The following is a 20,930-nucleotide window of genomic DNA, read 5'->3' on the forward strand; positions in this document are numbered from 1 at the left end:
TATCGTAGTGATCCCCTAATTCCTTACTCCTCAAAGTGTGATTGGAACAGCGTCAGAAAGCCCTAGGGGAAATGCAGATTCCCAGGCCCTGTCCCAGACCTGCTGGATCGATATTTGCATTGTAATAAATTTCCCCTGGGGACTCAGATGCACACAGAAGTTTGAGAAGCACTAGCCTAATTAGGCACCCCGCCTCCCACCTCTGTCTGCGCCACTGCTGTGCCCAGCTAACCTCATGTTGTTATAGACCCATGAGGTCTAAAAAAAAGCTACACTTGTTTTTGAAGGTGGGGGGTACAGAGGGAGAGAGGGAGAATCTTAAGCAGGCTCCAAACCCAGGGCAGAGTCTGATGTGCGGAATCAATCTCACAACCCTGAGATCACGACCTAAGCTGAAATCAAGAGTCGGACGCTTAACCCACTGAGCCATGCCGGCACCCCACCATTGGTACACCTGTTCTTCCTAAAGAATGGATCCAAACACAGTTATCACTTTCTAGTTTACATTAAAATCATATACCTGTCCTATCTTCTTTACTAAATTACAAAGACCGTGGAGGCAGGGACCACAGATTAATTTTTTAATTTATTCTCCAGGGTCATAAATACTGAGAAAATAATCATTGGATCAATATTAATTCACATTATTAATCATAAACAGAATGTCATTATCAAATAAAACAGAAGGGAAAAGTGTCAAATATAAATATGCTCTAATAGTAGCTTATACTACATCTTTGTGGTATTCTATATCTTTGTAACTACTAGACAAAGAAGCAGCACGCAGGCAGGGCTGCAGGCAGGGCTCAGATAGCATAGTTACTTTTATATATATATATATGTATATACACACACACACACACACACACACACACACACACACACACACACATATATAGCCCAAAATGCAGGATCTGAGCTCTCTGACTTCTTCAAAGATAATGATCTGAATTAAACCACAACATTTCACAAACACTTCCCAGTGACCCAGATAGTTTAAACGTAGCTTTACCTCTCAGCAAGAGAGAACCTTCCACCACTGGGTGGAAAGCACCGTCGTTCCTGAAGATTATGATTCTACGTGATGGGAAAGCACCGACCTAGGAAGCAGGGGTCCTGCTCTATTGTCAGGCTTGCCAAAACTTGAGGAATGACACACAGCCTCAGTTTCCTTACCTACAAAATGTGTGGATGGACCTAAAGAATCCTTAGGGTCTCTCTCAGCTCTCAGATCCTAGGATCCTATTAAGAGGAATATTCAACATGTCCTGTGGTATTTTATTTTGTACCAAAACCCTTGCTTTCTATAGAGCCCAAACTGCTGGATGGGTTTGCCAAGGAAGTTGGAGACTATCTTTGACATTAGGTACAATTTTGGGGATTTTTCTTACATCGGACATAGGAAATGAATGGCCCTTTAGGTCAAGAACCAGATTATTTCTTTATCAGGTGCACCAAGCTCTTGATGTACTCCTATGTCCTTTATGTAAGCTTAGTAAATGATCAGCTAGAAGTTTCTGTGCTTAGTTAATTGTTCTGGTGGAGAAAACGAAGGCACAAAGTTGAAGCCATCTCTTCAGTGCTGGCTGGGGTGGGGGTAAACATCATTTGCCCTTGATTCGCCCACTGAGAAAAGAATCTTATCTCAGACTCTGTCCACATCCTTTTGAATCCCCTTTATTTTCCGTGTCTTTCATGTTGCTCACATTGGCCACAAGGGCCAGAAGAGTTCTCTTTCATTTTGAACAACATCAGAGAAGAAAAACAAATCACCTAGCCCACAACCGTTTTTCACCCACCCACCCACCTTTCCTCCAGCCAAGTAAGTTTTCACTGCATCCTCTTAGATACTGAGTAAGGCACGTGGAAGCAAAGTGCATTGTAAATGGGATCACCAGCAGCTGAGTCCTGCTCCCTGTCCACCAGAGGACAGGTGGGTCCTTTGGGAAGGGGCAGATGGAGAGGGGAGAGGTGGCAGCCACTGGTACTGTGCGGAACCCGCAGCATCTGGGAGCTGGTCAGAAACCACGTTAGCCTTCAAGCTTGCCCTATCGAATCCAAATGTACATTTTAATAAGACCCCCAGGCGACTTGTATGGGCGGTAACATTTGAGAACCACGCCCATGGACAACACAAGCACAGTCCCACTGTTTGCAGAGACTCCACCTTAGACGTCGTTCTCTCAGATCAAATGACCTAAAGTGTTCGTATTTCTGGTTCACTCGAGGGACACAAAAATATCAGCGGAAAACTCATTTTAGTACTATTCCCCTTTCAAAAACAAAAGGGTAAAAGATAAAGGAGTAGCTTTATATTGGGGGAGTAGAGCTGAGGGCATGTGGAGAAGGGAAATAAAGAGGGTGTAGGATTCCAAATCCAGTTAGGAACCCCTGGTCTGCACCTCTCGCTCCTATCCTTCTCACTGTGTGACGGGGCCCCTGACAGGAAGAAAGTACCTCATTTCACCAAGTTTATCAGCTTTTATTTGAAACCCAAGCAGTAGAGGCTGCGTAGGTGTGCTCCCGGGAACAGTGGTGCGTAGCTGATGGGAGAGAACAGATGCCTGAGAGACAGAAAAGCTGGTTTGAACTTCTACACCTGTTGCTGTGCGTCCTTGGTTGTCATTCCTGTCTTCCACGACGCGAGAACTACAAATACCTCATCTTTCCCCGCCTAGCAGGGGCATGGTGAGATGGGGACGTTGAGCCTCCAGCCATCGATTGGAGGGAAAACAAAAACCAAACCAAACAACAGTGAAAAGAGAAGAGTGTCCCAGGGTTCCTCATCCTCACCCACCCTTCTCCCCAGACCTGTTTGGCGATATGCTCCACAGGAAGGTGGCTCTAGTTACCGTCACTAAGGTCAGCTGAAGAAGCCAAAAGCACCCAAGGGGGGTTGCACTTGAGTTGAGTAGGAAATTCCCGGAGGCAACAAACCTGCACATATCCCAAGGGAAGGTGCCCCATGACTGCGCTGCAGGAACAGTGACGAAGGTGAAGTGTGAGAAAGAGGTGAAACACGTGGGATCCCGCCTGTGTCTTTCAAATTACCATTCAGAGCAAAACTCCAAAACAAGATGTGAAACACTTTCAAGGTCAGAAAAGCTTAATTTAACTCCCGCTTAGTACACGACAAAGCCCTTGGGATTTTCAGGATTAATAACAGGCGTGGTCTGTCTCTTTTCCCCTCTGCCCACATAAAAGGTACAAGAGCTAAAAGGCAAGGCCACAGGAATATTATACCTCTGAGCCTACGGTAGGACTCCCGACCTCGGAGCCCCATTTTTCAGGCTCTGAGCATTTGCTGATACCATCCAATGCCAAGTTAGGAATCTGAAATTTTCCTCCACTTCACAGAAAATAGACACTTTACTCTCAGAAGAGAAAATGATATCTAAATCCAGAATTAGACCAATACTGAAAAATTACAGAGAGGAAACTTTCCCTACCCACCTTCTAAAGAAAATGCTGGGGAAAAAAAAGAAAGAAAAGGAGAGGAGAGAGAAAAGAAAAGAAAAAAAAAAGGGAAAACAAGAAAAGAAAAAAGAAAAGAAAAGAAAAGAAAAGAAAATTTGTGTTTGTTTCCTGAGCTTCCGGGCCCACTTGTGGTGTGAGCCAGGAGAATGAGTAGAACTGAGAGCATAGAACAATTTCTTTTAAAAAGTCAGAGCCACTGATAGAAGCAAGAAATGGATCTGGAAAGAGAAAAGCCCCTGTTGGCTGAATTTCAAGGAAGAATATTCAGAATTTTTAGTGAGTAAACCTAGTGAATGGATGTGGCTGCCATGCTGTGTGGGAAGAAGTTTTGTAAGTGATAATACAGGGGAAAAGTATTTAAAGACATTTTGCTGAGTCACGTATGTGGAATTCTTCGTTACTCCTGTGCAAGACTTTAGAATAGACAGTGGTTTTGATTCTTCTCTTTTTTTGCCCCAGGTGTTGGACTGCTGGGGTTTTGTTGTTTTGTTTTTGGTTTTGGTTGTGTTGTTGTTGTTTTGTTTTGTTTTTTATGATACCTAGGAGGGCTAAAAATATCCAGACTTACTCCTGTTAGATTAAGAAAAAGGCACGTTTCAGGGCTACCTTTCCCATACTCTTGTACCTCCCATTTCTGCAGATGCTATCTGGAACACCCTTGGCAAGGCATTCCAGGGAAAGGATTATAGCCAAGCTCTTTACCTGTTTGTTTGTTTGTTTTTAAGATTTTATTTATTTATCTGAGAGAGAGAGAATGAGAGATAGAGAACACGGGAGGGAAGAGGGTCAGAGGGAGAAGCAGACTCCCCGCCGAGCAGGGAGCCCGATGCGGGACCCGATCCGGGGACTCCGGGATCATGACCTGAGCCGAAGGCAGTCGCTTAACCAACTGAGCCACCCAGGCGCCCTACCTGTTCTTGTGTAGACCAGAGAAGTTTCAGTGTTTCTAAATTCCAGGAAAGATGCTTTTATGAAAATGCAATCTGTGGGAGAAAGAACTTCTGGAATTCCCCTCGTCCCCACATGATGACTATCCTGAGATATTCAAGCTAATTTGTAATGACTCTGGGAATTTCCATGGTCTTATTTAGAAAAGCATATCGTCGTGTAATTCAACAGTTTTTAAGGACACAAAGTTGCCTCAAAGGCAATTTGCCTTAAAAAAGATTTAGGTGTTTAGAAATGTTCTTGGTTTGTGAATAAGTTATCAGATTCCAAATGCATCTGAGGTCAATCCTTGATTATTTGTGCTAATGAATAATTACAAGAGTTGCTAAGTATACTTCTTACTGATTTTCCTGAAGCAAAATTACAGTGCAAGTGTACAACTTGATGAGTTTTCAAACAAGTACACCCATATAATCAACATTTCCATCACCTGCCTTCTTCCAGCCAGTCCCACGAGCCACAAGCAACCTCTGATTTCTTTCTGTATACTTGTTCTGTCTTTTCTCGAACTTCCAACAAATGGAATCAAACAGTATGTATGATTTTGTGTATGTCTTCTTTTGTTCAATACAATATTTTTGAGAGTATTTAAAGCCACTATAAATATTTTGTGTGTCTTCTTGTGAACATATGCTTTCACCCTTCTTAGATAAATACCTTGGAGTGGAATGGCTGGATCCTAGGATGGGTAGATAGATAGTCAACTTCCCTAAAAAAACAAAAACAACTCTCAGCTTTCTGAGGAATGGTATCATTTTACACTCCCACTGGTCGTGTAAGAGAGTTCTGGTATTTCCACCTCCTCTCCTGCTTTTGTTGTTGTTAGTCTTACGTATATTACCTGTTCTGATGGAATATCCCCTGGTGGTTTCCAATTTGCTTTTTTTGACGTCGACGGATGTGGAGCATCCTTTCAAGTGCTTATGGATAATCATCTGTCTTCTTTGGAGGAGTGACTTGTTCAAGTCTTTGCCCATCTGTTTATTGGGTTGTTTGCCTTTTAGGATTGATTTGTAGTTCTTTAGATAATGTGGACACAAGTCTTTTTGTCACAGGTGCGTGTTGCAAACATATGCACCCAGTCTATCACTTATTTTTTCATATTCTCAATGTCTTGGGATGACCAGAAGTTTTTGATTTACTTATCTTTTACAGTTGGTACGTTTTGGGTCCTCTCTAGGAGATCTCGGCCTATCCCTAGTTTGCAAAGCTATTTGCCTTCATTGGCCCTTAGAAGCTTAATAATTTTAACTTGTATGTGTATACCTATCATGGATAAATCTAGGGTATGGAATTTTTTTATGTTCAGATACATAATAAAATTAATTTCTGTATGTGAAGTAAGGTTCTTTTTTTCCCCATAAATTTATCCATTTGTTCCAGAGCATTTGTTGAGAAGATTTTCCTGCCCTCATTGAACTGCCATGGCATATTTATAAAACAGTTAACTGAACGTACACGTGTGAGTCTATTTCTGGCCTTTCTATTCTGTTCCATTACTCTATTTGTCTATCCTTCTACCAGTTTAAACTGTCTTGGTTACTGCAGCTTTATAGGAAGTCTTGGTATCAGATGATGTGAATTCTCCAAAATTGTACATTCTTTTTAAGATAGCCTTAGAAATTCTAGGTCTGTTGTGTTTCCAAAGAGGTTTTAGAATCAACTTGCCAAATTTCTACCAAAAAGTGTATTGGATTTTTTTAAATTGTAATTGCATTGAATTTGTTGATCAACCTAAGGTGAACTGATGTCTTTTTTCAAAGAATGAATCTTCCAATCCATAAACATTGTACATTTCTCCATTTATGTAGTTAATTTATGTTGGCAATGTTTCAGAGTTTTCAGTTCAGGAGTCTTGCAAGCTTTTTGTAAATTTATTAATGAGTATTTTATTTTTTTGATGCTATCATAAATGAAATTGTTTTTAAATTTTTTAATTTTCTAACTGGTTGCTTCCAGTAAATAGAAATAAATACAAGTGATTTTTGTATATTAAGACTGCTAAATTTACCAAGTTATAGGAGTTATTTTTCAGATTTCTTAGTAATTTTATGTAAGCAATCAAGTCATCTGTGAATAACATTTATTTTGAAATCGACTTTTTTTATAGATTTTATTTATTTATTTGAGAGAGAGAATGAGATAGAGAGCACGAGAGGGGAGAGGATCAGAGGGAGAAGCGGACTCCCCGCCGAGCAGGGAGCCCGATGCGGGACTCGATTCCGGGACTCCAGGATCATGACCTGAGCCGAAGGCAGTCGCTTAACGACTGAGCCACCCAGGCGCCCTTGAAATCTACTTTCTGATATTAATGTAGCCACATCAGCTTTCTTATGCATACCTCTGCATAATATATCTCTCTATATATTTTATTTTCAATCTATCAGTGTCTTTGCATTTGAAGCATGCTCTCTTGGGGACAGTACAGGGTTGGGGCCTGCTGTTTTATCCAGTCTGAAAGTTCCTATCTTTAAATTTATGTGTTTGGTGTATGTTTCATACAATTACTGACATGGTTGGCTTTAAGTCTGTCCTTCTGCTACCCTGTTTCCCAGGTGTCCCATTTGGTTTTGTATTCCTCTCTTCTTCCTGTTCTCTCTTAATTTTGGCTAACCAAAAAAGTATTTTAATACTCTATTTTATGTCTTCTATTGCCATTTTAGCCACATTCTTTGTATTGTTATTTGGCAACTTCCCTAAACTTTCCAGTATGCATCCTTAACCTATCACGATCTCTTTAGACTTAGGATCGTATCATTCCACATCTAAGAACTTTATGATAGAAATATTCCACTTACCCCAACTGTTACACTGTAGTTGTTACACATTTTACATTGACATATGCAATAAAACTCACCATGCTCTATTATTTTTATTTTAAATAGTTCTCGTTCAAAGAAATTAAAAGATGATCTTTCTACTTACCTAAATATCTACCAGCACTCCATTCTTTTCCTGTAGATCTTTTTCTAACTGTTATAATTATCCACATAGCCTGCAGAATTTCCTTTCAGCATTATCTTTTATAACACAGGTGTGCTGGTAATACATTCTTTAAGCTTCCATTTATCTGAAAATATATTAATTTCATCTTGATTTTTGAAAGAATTCCAGGTTGGCAGGCTTTTTTTCTTTTTACAACTTTGAATATGTTCTACCATTTTTTCTGACTTCCACTGTTTCTGCTGAAAAGTCAGCCATTATTTACTATTGTTCCCTGTATGTGGTGTGTCCTTTTTCTCTGGCTACTTTCAAGATGTTCCCATTATCTTTAGTTTTCAGCAGTGTGGCTATGATGTATCTAGGTGTGGTTTTCTTTATATTTATCCTGCTTGGAATTCACTTCTTGAAGCATCTTGGACCTCTAAGTCAACGCTTGTCATCAAATTTCAGACATTTTGGCTATTATTTCTTCAAATATTTTTTCTGCTCCATTCTTAATGTCCTACTGCTTTGGGACTTCAATTAAATATGATAGGCTATCTGATATTATCCCACAGGTTACTGAAGGTCTATTCAAATTTTTGTTTGAAGTTTTTTTCTCTGTGCTCATCAGTTTGATAACTTCTATTGATCTGTCTGCAAGGTGTGGTGAAGCTCATTTCAGATATTATAATTTTAAGTTCTAGAATTTTTATTCGGTTCTTTCTTATAGTTTTCATTTATCTTCTGAGATATCTATTGATTCACTCATTATGGCCATGTTTCCTTGAAACTGGTAGTTGACAATTTTTTTCTTAAAGGGCCAGAGAGTAAATATTTTCAGCTCACAGGCCATCGAGTCTCTGTTGCAACCACTCCACTCTGCCTTTACCACACAAAAGCAGCCACAGACAAAATGTAAATGAATGAGTGTGGGTTTGTTCCCATGAAACTTTCTTTATAAAAATAAATGGCAGTCAATTGTCTGATAATTCCAAAATCTGGGTCATTTTAGGGTCTGTCTCAACTGACTCCTTTTTTTTTTAAATGGGTCACATTTTCCTATTTCTTCACATGTCCAGAATTTTTAAGAACTTGCTGGATATTATGAATTATACATTTTGGAAGGTCTGGAATATGTTGTCTTCCTTTAAGAGGTATTGAATTTTGTTCTTACAGGCAGTTCAATTACTGGTGCATCCTCCTGTCTTTCAGGTTTGGTTTTAGTCTTTGTAACGGTGGGTCTGTTTTGGGGAGTACCCAAATTCCAGCCATGCCAGCGGCCTAGAACTCTGATTTTTTTCTCTCCTCAGGCAGTGAGACCATGGCTCTGCTTGGGTTCTGCTTTGGTGCCACTTGGCAGGAAAGTGGCCGTGAAGGAATCCATGGCAATGATGGGGTTCACTTCATGGTTCCCTCTTCTCAAATAATAGAGTGCTGCACTGTCTGTTACTAAATGCCTGGAAACACTTTTTTTTTGCACATTTTGTCTGGTTTTAAAGTTGTTTTCAGCAGCAGGGTAAGTTTTGGTACCAAAATTCTGTCATGGCTAGAGGCAGAAGTCCTCATTGATTTTTGCCCCCTTGAATTATTTTATCTAGCTCAGGGAATAGCCATTGCTTATCAGCTGTTTTTTGTTTTTAATTGACCTTATGGTTTAAAGTAATGTTCGGTTTACAACAAAACCAAACAAAAGGTACAGAGATTCTTCATATACTTCTGACCTCGTTCATGCACAGCCTCCCACATTATCATATTATCAACAGCCCCCACCAGGTAGTATATTTGTTTCAGCTGATGAACCTACAGTGACGTCATTATCACCCAGAGTCCACAGTTTACATTAGGCTTCACACTTGGTGTTGCATATTCTACGGGTTTGGGCAAATGCATAATGACATGTTTCCATCATTATAGTATCCTACAGAGTATTTTCACTGCCTCAAAAATCCTTTGTATGCTGCCTGCTCATCTCTCCCTCTTCCCTAACACCTGGCAGCCAGGATCTTTTTACCGTCTCCATAGTTTTGTTCATTCCAGAGTGTCATATAGTTGGAAGAACACAGTATGTAGCATTTGAAATTGGCTTCTTTCACTTAGGAATATGCACTTAAGTTTCTTCCATGTCTTTTCTTCGCTTGATAGCTCACTTCTTTTTAGCACTGAATACTATTTTATTGTCTGGATGGACCAGAGTTTACCTACCCATTCACCTACTGAAGGACAGCTAAATGTAGCTTCCAAGTTTTGGCAATTATGAATAAAGCTGCTAGAAACATCTGTGGGCAGATTTTTATGTACACATAACTTTTCAACTCTTTGGGTAAATACCAAAAAGTGTGGTTGCTAGATTGCGCAGTAAGAGTGTGTTTAGTTTTGTAAGAAATTGTAAAAACCCTCTTCTAAAGTGGCTGTACCATCCTGCATTCCCACCAGCAAGGCACGCGGGTCTCTGTTGCTCCACATCCTTGCCAGCATTTGGTGTTCTGGATTTTGGCCATTCTAAAGGTGTGTAGTGGTATCTCCTTGTTGTTTTATTTGCACTTCCCTGATAACATACGATGTGCAGTATCTTTTCATATGCTCATTTGCCATCTACATATCTTCTTTGGTGAGGTGGCTGTTAAGGTCTTTGGCCCGTTTTAAAAACTAGGTTGTTCATTTTCTTATTGTTGAGGTTTAAGTCTTCTTTGTATATTTTACATAACAGCCCTTTAGCAGATATATTTTTTGCAAATATTTTCTCTCAGTCTGTGGCTTGTTTTCACTACCTTGACAGTGTCTTTTGAGAGCAGAATTTTTTTATTTTAATGAGGTCCAGCTTCTCAATTCTTTCTTTCATGGACTGTGCTTTGGATGGTGCATCTAAAAAGTCATCACCAAATCCAAGGTCATCTAGACTTCTCTTATATTATCTTCTAAGAGTTTTATAGTTGTGTTTTACATTTAGGTCTGTGATCGATTTTGAGTTAATTTTTGTGAAGGACATAAGGTCTGTGTCTAGATCCGTTTCTTTGCGTGTGCATATCCAGTTGTTCTGGCACCATTTATTGAAAAGACTACCCTTGCTCCACGGTATTGTCTTTGCTCCTTTGTCCAACACCAGGTGACTATATTCATGTGGGTCTACTTCTGGACTCTCTATTCTGCTACATTGGTCTATGTGTTCATCCTTTCACCAATACCACAGTGTTTTGATTACTGTAGCTTGATAGTAAATCTTGAAGTCAGGTAGTGTCAGTCCTCCAACTTTGTTCTTCTCCTTCAATACTGTGTTGGCTACTGTGGATTTTTTCGCCCCTCCATTCGAACTTTAGAATCATTTTAGAATCAGAATTGATATCCACACAATAAGTTACTGGGAGTTTTATTGGGATTGCATTAAATCTATAGATCATGTTGGGAAGAATTAACATATTGACAATATTGAATCTTCCTATCCATGAACATGAAAAATCTCTCCATTTATTGAGTTCTTTGATTACTTATGTCAGAGTATTGTAGTTTTTCTCATATTGTTCTTATAGATATGTTGTTATATTTATACGAAAGCACTTTATTGTGGTGATGCTAATGGAAATGGTATTGTGTTATTAAGGTCAATTTCCATTTGTCCTTGCTGGTATATAGCAAAGCAATTGACTTTTGTATATTAGCTTTGTATCCTGCAACCCTGCTAAAATTGCTTATTAGTACCACAAGGGTTTTTGTCTGTTCTTTCAGATTGTCTACGTAGACAATCATGTCATCTGCAAAAGAAAGTTTTATTCCTCCCCAATCTGTACATCTTTTATTTCCTTTTCTTTTCTAACTGCATTAGCTAGGACTTCCAGCACCGTGTTGAAAAGTGCTGATGAGAGGGTACATCCGTGCCTTGTTCTTTCATTGGTTTTTTGGATTATTATGAATATCTTGTTTCAGCAATAGATTTACCTTCTGATACTCAAAACATAGGTTGGTATGGATGTACAACAAGTATCAGTGAATGGTATTGAGGATATGGGCTGTAGAGAGAGATGACCTCTTGCAGGAGATAGAGTTAAGGTAAACTTCAGCCCCGCCTCTATCTGAATTACCATTCTCCTTTCCTGGACAGAGGAAAAAAGGAAGGACGAAGAACTGGCATCTATTCTATGTCTATTATGTACGGGGCGCTCTGCAAGTTACCTTTGTATGTTATTTCATGCAATCTTTAAAACAAAGAGTAAGGGGCGCCTGGGTGGCTCAGTCGGTTGGGCATCTGCCTTCGGCTCAGGTCATGATTCCAGGGTCCTGGGATTGAGCCCCGCATCGGGCTCCCTGCTCCGTGGGGAGCCTGCTTCTCCTTCTCCCTCTGCCTGCCACTCCCCCTGCTTGTGCTCTCTCTGTCTGTCAAATAAATAAATAAATAAATAAATAAATAAATAAATAAAATCATAAAAAAAATAAAAATAAATAAATAAAACAAACAGTAAAATGATGACGATGATTATAATACCCAGTTTACGGAAAAAGTGGCCAAGCCTTAGATAAGTAAAAGCAATGACACTATGTAGCTAGTAAGCTGCAAGAGCTAGGATCTAGAAGTCCATTTTTCTCCCCTTTCCACCGTGTTACCTTTCTTGCTTTAATATGATGATTATTATGATTACCAGTATTTATTCAGTGTATATGTTACATGTCCCTTCACAATCACTGGCCCTTCGAGCCGTTCAAATTGTTTCCATTTAGACCCTTCTTGGTGAGAGGTGGGGCGAGCTGTCCACACTCACCTCATCTTCCGTGATTCAGGAGATCAGGAGTATCCTGAGTCTTGGACAAGGGTGGTCTTCAGCACGGCAAGATGCTGGGCACAGCGTAAGGGCAAAGAGAAGTCTCACTCCAATGGAGTGATGATTAATAAGCAATCGCTGGACTGTCCTCTGCCAGCAATGAGTGCAGCAACCAGCTGGATCCGGTGCCTGTGCTGGTGGAGGGAGGGCTGTCAGTGCTTCCTCACCTTTTCCTGTTTCCTGTGACCCTTCCTAGACACTTTCCTTATCCAGCCTGTGGCTTTTCCCTAAAAATCTACTCTCTCGAAGCAGGACTTTTTGCAAGATATGCAATGGAGCCATTTTTCTGATTAGAGCAGTGCCCTTTATTTCCTTAATACTTGGGCATTTGGCCACTATTTCAGGTGTCCTTGGTGGGAAACCAGCGTCTATTTTTGAAGGGAGCTGAGAAAGGGTCAAGTTTTTGTAGTATGAGAAGGAATTCGGTAAGCTCAGCGGTGTGTAGGTGGGTGAAAAATACACATTTCCTACTCGCCAGGCTTTGGGTGGAGCACTTTACATATATTTCTCAAAAGGAAAAGGAAAGGAAAAGGGAAAGGAAGGGAAAGGAAAGGAAAAGAAAAGAGGTGGTACAGAATCATTAATATAGAAATTCTGACAATTCTTATTTCCTTAAAAGTATTTCTCGCCGACACATGTCCCTCAATTAAATTTACATGGCTTTCCTCCCTTCCTTTCCTTATATCTTCTAGTCCTCTTCTCTCTTTCTATATTTGTTCAGCATGAGGCATATTCAGAATAAAACCTCATTCATTTCCATTCATTTAGTTTGAAATAAATTGTAATCTGGTGAGGAACTTGGTTGAAGTCAAAGATTGAACTGTCTCTGTTACAAAGGTTTCTTTTTTTTTATAATTTTTTATTGTTATGTTAATCACCATACATTACATCATTAGTTTTTGATGTAGTGTTCCATGATTCATTGCTTGTGCATAACACCCAGTGCTCCACGCAGAATGTGCCCTCTTTAATACCCATCACCAGGCAAAGGTTTCTAAAGGATGGTGGCGACAGCCTTCATTTCTTTCTGGGAAGAGGTGGAGGCACCCATAAATCCTTTAAAGAAAGTGAAGAAATGCGTGACGAAATCGTCACAGGGTTAAGTATGTGAGTGTGAGAGTGGAACCTCCTGAACTCCTAACCCGCCTCTCTTTCTTTGCAGACCTTTGTGATGATAACCCGCCAAACCTCAAGCATGCCACATACAAAGCTCTCGAATACAAGACGGGCACAATGTTAAACTGCGGATGTGAGAGAGGCTTCCGCAGACTAAGCAACTTCATGCGTTGTGCAGGAAACTCTAGCCACGCTTCCTGGGAAAACAAATGCCAATGCATAAGTACATGTAAGTGTTTCCTTTTGTGACACCAAGGGAAAGAGAAGAACTCTAGCAAAGAGGGAAACAGAAGCTCACACCTCATGCCACCCATATGCTGACTGGTGCCACTGACCTATGCTAGCTCCACCCCCAGCAACATGGCAGTGTGAATTCCCAACAGCTCCCCAGGATGCCTCCGTGCCCTCTCCTCTTCAGTGTCCATCTCCGCAATCCTAAGGAAGAAGCTCTGGGTAGAAAAGTGGAGGCAGTGGGCGAGGCATTTCCTTCCCCGATGAGAGTTAAAAAAAAAAGGGAAGAGAAGCTCATGCTACTGAGTCAGAGAGTCTTATCTATTACAGAATTTTTTGAAAAAGATTTTATTTATTTGAGAGAGAGAGCAAGCATGAGAGAGCACGAGCGGGGTGAGGGGCAGAGGGAGAAGCAGGCTCCCTGCTGAGCAGGGAGCCCGATGCGGGGCTCGATCCCAGGACCCTGGGATCATGACCTGAGCCAAAGGCAGACGCTTCACCGACTGAGCCACTGAGGCGCCCCTATTACAGAAATTTTCAGTGTGACTGCCATGGGGTCTTTTGGGCATTTCTTCAGAGGGCAAATACATGGTCAGGTAGAAAGGACTGTCAGTCCAGGGTCTTCCCGGCCCAGTGTCAGGAACTGGCATTCCAGAGTGTGAGAAATAAATTCCCCCAAAGACCCCACTGTCCCCTCGTTCCAGTCCTGCAAGACCCTGGCTGCACTGGGGGAGCAAGGAGAATATCAAGTCCAAAGGCAGGTCAGGCTGGTGTGTGGGCGAGACCCCAGATCTACACTGGGGAAGCAGAGAGGAAGAGGAGGCTGTTCCCTTCGAATGTCTTTATTTCTGGCTTTTTTAACCTGGCTTGAGAGCCTGTGGCCCTCATTGCCAGATGTGATGGGAATCAGCAGTGGACTAAGGGTCCTGAACCTCATGGCTGCTGGCGAGGGCGAGCAGAGAAGGCAGAACTGCTCGCTCGGAGACTGTAGGCAGGTCACCCTCCTGGAGTGGAATGTGGAGGGAATGACCCCCGAGGGACTTTCTAAACCTAAGTTGAGCTGATTTTGCTATTGCATGTTCTTTGAATCCTGAAAGCTCTCTCACAAGCCCGATTTCTCTACCAGGTCTTTTGTCCACTCTGTGACTCTAGAACGTGGTGAAAAATGGGGGCGTCCATTTGTCCCTTTATATATTTATTTTTTAATAATTTTTATTGTTATGTAAATCACCATACATTACATCATTAGTTGTTGATGTAGTGATCCATGATATATTGTTTGTGCTTAACACCCAGTGCTCCACGCAGAACGTGCCCTCTTTAATACCCATTACCAGGCTAACCTATCCCCCCACCCCCCTCCCCTCTAGAACCCTCAGTTTGTTTTTCAGAGTCCATCATCTCTCATGGTTCATCTCCCTCTCTGACTTACTCCCCTTCATTCTTCCCCTCCTGCTATCTTCTTTTTTTTTTTTCTTAACATATATTGCATTGTTTCAGAAGTACAGATCCGTGATTCAACAGTCTTGTACAATTCACAGCGCTCACCATAGCACATACCCTCCCCAATGTCTATCACCCAGCCGCCCCATCCTTCCCACCCCCCACCACTCCAGCAACCCTCAGTTTGTTTCCTGAGATTAAGAATTCCTCATATCAGTGAGGTCATATGATACATGTCTTTCTCTGATTGAATTATTTCACTCAGCATAACACCCTCCACTTCCATCCACGTCGTTGCAAATGGCAAGATCTCATTCCTTTTGATGGCTGCATAATATTCCATTGTGTATATATACCACCTCTTCTTTATCCATTCATCTCTCGATGGACATCTTGGCTCTTTCCACAGTTTGGCTATTGTGGATATTGCTGCTCTAAACATTGGGGTGCACGTACCCCTTCGGATCCCTACATTTGTATCTTTGGGGTAAATACCCAGTAGTGCAATTGCTGGATCAGATGGTAGCTCTATTTTCAACTGTTTGAGGAACCTCCATACTGTTTTCCAGAGTGGTTGCACCAGCTTGCATTCCCACCAACAGTGTAGGAGGGTTCCCCTTTCTCCACATCCCCGCCAACATCTGTCGTTTCCTGACTTGTTAATTTTAGCCATTCTGACGGGTGTGAGGTGGTATCTCATGGAGGTTTTGATTTGGATTTCCCTGATAACGAGCGATGTTGAGCACTTTTTCATGTGTCTGTTGGCCATTTGGATGTCTTCTTTGGAAAAATGTCTGTTTATGTCTTCCGCCCATTTCTTGATTGGATTATTTGTTCTTTGGGTGGTGAGTTTGATAAGTTCTTTATAGATTTTGGATACTAGCCCTTTATCTGATATGTCATTTGCAAATATTTTCTCCCATTCTGTCGGTTGTCTTTTGGTTTTGTGGACTGTTTCTTTTGCTGTGCAAAAGCTTTTTATCTTGATGAAATCCTAGTAGTTCATTTTTGCCCTGGCTTCCCTTGCCTGTGGCGATGTTTCTAGGAAGAAGTTGCTGTGGCTGAGGTCGAAGAGGTTGCTGCCTGTGTTCTCCTTTAGGATTTTGATGGACTCCTGTCTCACGTTTAGGTCTTTCAACCGTTTGGAGTCTATTTTTGTGTGTGGTGTAAGGAAACGGTCCGGTTTCATTCTTCTGCATGTGGCTGTCCAATTTTCCCAACACCATTTGTTGAAGAGACTGTCTTTTTTCCATTGGACATTCTTTCCTGCATTGTCAAAGATGAGTTGACCAGGGCGCCTGGGTGGCTCAGTTGGTTAAGCGACTGCCTTCGGCTCAGGTCATGATCCTGGAGTGCCGGGATCGAGTCCCACATCGGGCTCCCTGCTCAGCGGGGAGCTTGCTTCTCCCTCTGGCCCACTTCCCTTTCATGCTCTCTATCTCTCATTCTCTCTCTCTCAAATAAATAAATAAAATCTTTAAAAAATAAAAAAATAAAAAAAGATGAGTTGACCATAGAGTTGAGGGTCCATTTCTGGGCTCTCTATTCTGTTCCATTGATCTATGTGTCTGTTTTTGTGCCAGTACCATCCTGTCTTGATGATGACAGCTTTGTAATAGAGCTGGAAGTCCAGAATTGTGATGCCACCAGCTTTGCTTTGCTTTGTCAAGATTCCTCTGGCTATTCGGGGTCTCTTCTGGTTCCATACAAATTTTAGGATTATTTGTTCCATTTCTTTGAAAAAGGTGGATGGCATTTTGATGGAGATTGCATTGAATGTGTAGATTGCTCTAGGTAGCACTGACATCTTCACAATGTTTGTTCTTCCAATCCATGAGCATGGAACGTTTTTCCATTTCTTTGTGTCTTCTTCAATTTCTTTCATGAGTATTTTATAGTTTTCTGAGTACAGATCCTTTGCCTCTTTGGTTAAATTTATTCCTAGGTATCTTATGGTTTTGGGTGCAATTGTAAATGGGATCAACTCCTTGATTTGTCTCTCTTCTGTCTTGTTGGTGTATAGGAATGCCACTGATTTCTGTGCATTGATTTTATATCCTGCCACTTGACTGAATTCCTGTATGAGTTCTAGCAGTTTTGGGGTGGAGTCCTTTGTGTTTTCCACATACAGTATCCTATCATCTGCAAAGAGTGAGAGTTTGACTTCCTCTTTGCCGATTTGGATGCCTTTGATTTCTTTTTGTTGTCTGATTGCTGTGGCTAGGACTTCTAATACTAGGTTGAATAGCAGTGGTGAGAGTGGACATCCCTGCCGCGTTCCTGACCTCAGGGGAAAAGCTCTCAGCTTTTCCCCATTGAGAATGATATTCGCTGTAGGTTTTTCATAGATGGCTTTTATGATATTGAGGTATGTACCCTCTATCCCTATACTCTGAAGAGTTTTGATCAAGAAAGGATGCTGTACTTTGTCAAATGCTTTTTCTGCATCTATTGAGAGGATCATATGATTCTTGTTCTTTCTTTTGTTAATGTATTGTATCACGTTGATTGATTTGCGGATGTTGAACCAGCCTTGCAGCCCAGGGATAAATCCCACTTGGTCATGGTGAATAATCCTTTTAATGTACTGTTGGATCCTATTGGCTAGTATTTTGGTGAGAATTTTTGCATCCATGTTCATCAAGGATATTGGTCTGTAATTCTCCTTTTTCATGGGGTCTTTGTCTGGTTTTGGGATCAAGGTAATGGTGGCCTCATAAAATGAGTTTGGAAGTTTTCCTTCCATTTCTATTTTTTGGAAAGGTTTCAGGAGAATAGGTATTAATTCTTCTTCAAATGTCTGATAGAATTCCCCTGGGAAGCCATCTGGCCCTGGACTCTTGTTTCTTCGGAGATTTTTGATGACTGCTTCAATTTCCTTAGTGGTTATAGGTCTGTTCAGGGTTTCCATTTCTTCCTGGTTCAATTTTGGTAGTTGATACATCTCTAGGAATGCACCCATTTCTTCCAGGTTATCTAATTTGCTGGCATAGAGTGGCTCATAATATGTTCTTATAATTGTTTGTATTTCTTTGGTGTTGGTTGTGATCTCTCCTCTTTCATTCATGATTTTGCTGATTTGGGTCATTTCTCTTTTTGTTTTGATAAGTCTGGCCAGGGGTTTATCAATCTTGTTAATTCTTGCAAAGAACCAGCTCCTAGTTTCGTGGATCTGTTCTACTCTTCTTTTGGTTTCTATTTCATTGATTTCTGCTCTGATCTTTATTATTTCTCTTCTCCTGCTGGGTTTAGGCTTTATTTGCTGTTCTTTCTCCAGCTCCTTTAGGTGTAGGGTTAGGTTGTGTATTTGAGACCTTTCTTGTTTCTTGAGAAAGGCTTATATTGCTATATACTTTCCTCTCAGGACTGCCTTTGCTGTATCCCAAAGATTTTGAACAGTTGTGTTTTCATTTTCATTGGTTTCCATGAATTGTTTTAATTCTTCTTTAATTTCCTGGTTGACCCATTCATTCTTTAGTAGGATGCTCTTTAGCCTCCATGTATTTGAGTTCTTTCCAACTTTCCTCTTGTGATTTAGTTCTAGTTTCAAAGCATTGTGGTCTGAAAATATGCAGGGGATAATCCCAATCTTTTGGTACCGGTTGAGACCTGATTTGTGACCTAGGATGTGATCAATTCTGGAGAATGTTCCATGGGCACTAGAGAAGAATGTGTATTCCGTTGCTTTGGGATGGAATGTTCTGAATATGTCTGTAAAGTCCATTTGTTCCAGTGTTTCATTTAAAGTCTTTATTTCCTTTTTGATCTTTTGCTTAGATGATCTGTCCATTTCAGTGAGGGGGGGTTAAAGTCCCCCACTATTATTGTATTGTTGTCAATGTGTTTCTTTGCTTTTGTTATTAATTGCCTGATATAATTGGCTGCTCCCATGTTAGGGGCATAGATATTTAGAATTGTTAGATCTTCTTGTTGGATAGACCCTTTAAGTAGGATATAGTGTCCTTCTTCATCTCTTATTACAGTCTTTGTTTTCAAATCTAATTTGTCTGATATAAGAATTGCCACCCCAGCTTTCTTTTGGTGTCCGTTAGCATGGTAAATGGTTTTCCACCCCCTCACTTTCAATCTCGGGGTGTGTTTGGGTCTAAAATGAGTCTCTTGCAGACAGCATAACAATGGGTCTTGTTTTTTAATCCAATCTGATAGCCTGTGTGTTTTGATTGGGGCATCAGCCCATTTACATTCAGGGTAACAATTGAAAGGTGTGAATTTAGTGCCATTGTACTGCCTGTAAGGTGACTGTTACTGTATATTGCCTGTGCTCCTTTCTGATCTATGCTGCTTTTAGGCTCTCTTTTTGCTTAGAGGACCTCTTTCAATATTTCTTGTAGGGCTGGTTTTGTGTTTGCAAATTCCTTTAGTTTTTGTTTGTCCTGGAAGCTTTTTATCTCTCCTTCTATTTTCAATGATAGCCTAGCTGGATATAGTATTTTTGGCTGCATATTTTTCTCATTTAGTGCTCTGAAGATACCATGCCAGTCCTTTCTGGCCTGCCAGGTCTCTGTGGATAGGTCTGTTGCCAATCTAATGTTTCTACCATTGTAGGTTACATATCTCTTCTCCCGAGCTGCTTTCAGGATTTTCTCTTTGTCTCTGAGACTCGTAAATTTTACTAGTAGATGTCGGGGTGTTGACCTATTTTTATTGATTTTGAGAGGGGTTCTCTGTGCCTCCTGGATTTTGATGCCTGTTTTCTTCCCCACATTAGGGAAGTTCTTTGCTATTATTTGCTCCAATATACCTTCTACCCCTCTCTCTTTCTTCTTCTTCTGGGATCCCAATTATTCTAATGTTGTTTCGTCTTATCATATCGCTCATCTCTCGCATTCTGCCCTCGTGATCCTGTCGTTGTTTCTCTCTCTATTTCTCAGCCTCTTTATTTTCTATCATTTGGTCTTCTATATCGCTGATTCTTTCTTCTGCCTCATTTATCCTAGCAGTTAGTGCCCCCATTTTTTATTGCACCTCATTAATAGCCTTTTTGATTTCGACTTGGTTAGATTTTAGTTCTTTTATTTCTCCAGGAAGTGTTTCTCTAATAACTTCCACACTTTTTTCAAGCCCAGCTAGTATCTTTAAAGTCATGATTCTGAACTCTAGGTCCGACATCGTACTAATGTCAGTATTGCGTAGGTCCCTGGCAGACGGTACTACTTCTTGTTCTTTTTGCTGAGGTGATTTTTGTCATCTTGTCATTTTGTCCAGAGGAGAACAGATGAATGAGAGAACAGAATGCTAACAGGTTAACAACGTCTCCAGCAAATATACTCTATGCAAATCAGAAAAGACCTGAAACCAGGGGACAAGAAAGGGAAAGAAAGAAGAGAAAAAAAATAAAAGGAAAAAGAAAAAGATAAAAACAAACAAAAACAGAACAAAACAAAAAAAAAAGCAGAATATGATCAAATATGATCAGGCTAGTGCATAGATCAGTGGCCCACACTAGCTTTTGGGCATATTTTGGTCTGTTAGAAGAAATTGCCTGCTAAAATTTTAAAGGAAGAAAGACTTATATATGTACAAAATAAGGGTTGTTACAATGAAGGGATGGCAGATGACTGTAAAGATGAAAATTATAAAAGATTTTATAAAAGGAATTGATAAGATAAGAAGTTGGTTTTAAAAAGAAGGAAGATTTAAAAAGAAAAAGAAAAAAGAAAAAAAAGAAAAAAAAAGGGAGAGAATGTGATCAGGCAGGAGACTAGAACAAAGCCATACACTAGTGACTTAGGATATATTTTGATCTGTTAGAAAAAATTGTATCTCAAAATATTAAAGAGAGAACAACTTATATATATATGCCAAAAATAAGGGTAAGTACTATGAAGGGATAAAAATATGACTCTAAAAATGAAAAATAAAAAATGTTTTTTTTAAAAGGGATTGATAAGATGTTGTTTGAAAAAGGGAAAAAGAAAAATAAAAAAAAGTTAAAAAAATTAACTTTGAAAAACTAATGAA

The 20,930-nt window shown here is 40.4% G+C and overlaps 1 protein-coding gene across 2 annotated transcripts in view; it reads left to right on the forward strand.

Moving 5' to 3' along the window:
• IL2RA (interleukin 2 receptor subunit alpha) overlaps nucleotides 1–20,930 on the forward strand; it is a 52,777-nt gene that overhangs the window by 17,688 nt on the left and 14,159 nt on the right. For both annotated transcript variants that reach the window (XM_025853527.2, XM_025853526.2), the window contains exon 2: nucleotides 13,321–13,503. In XM_025853527.2, coding sequence (XP_025709312.1) covers nucleotides 13,321–13,503 — 183 coding nt within the window. The remainder of the gene's footprint in view (nucleotides 1–13,320; nucleotides 13,504–20,930) is intronic.

This window comes from Callorhinus ursinus, unplaced genomic scaffold (genome assembly GCF_003265705.2).
Source record: "Callorhinus ursinus isolate GAN/ISIS: 27379988/994484 unplaced genomic scaffold, GSC_fseal_2.0 scaffold36, whole genome shotgun sequence".
Classification (NCBI taxonomy): Eukaryota; Metazoa; Chordata; class Mammalia; order Carnivora; family Otariidae; genus Callorhinus; species Callorhinus ursinus.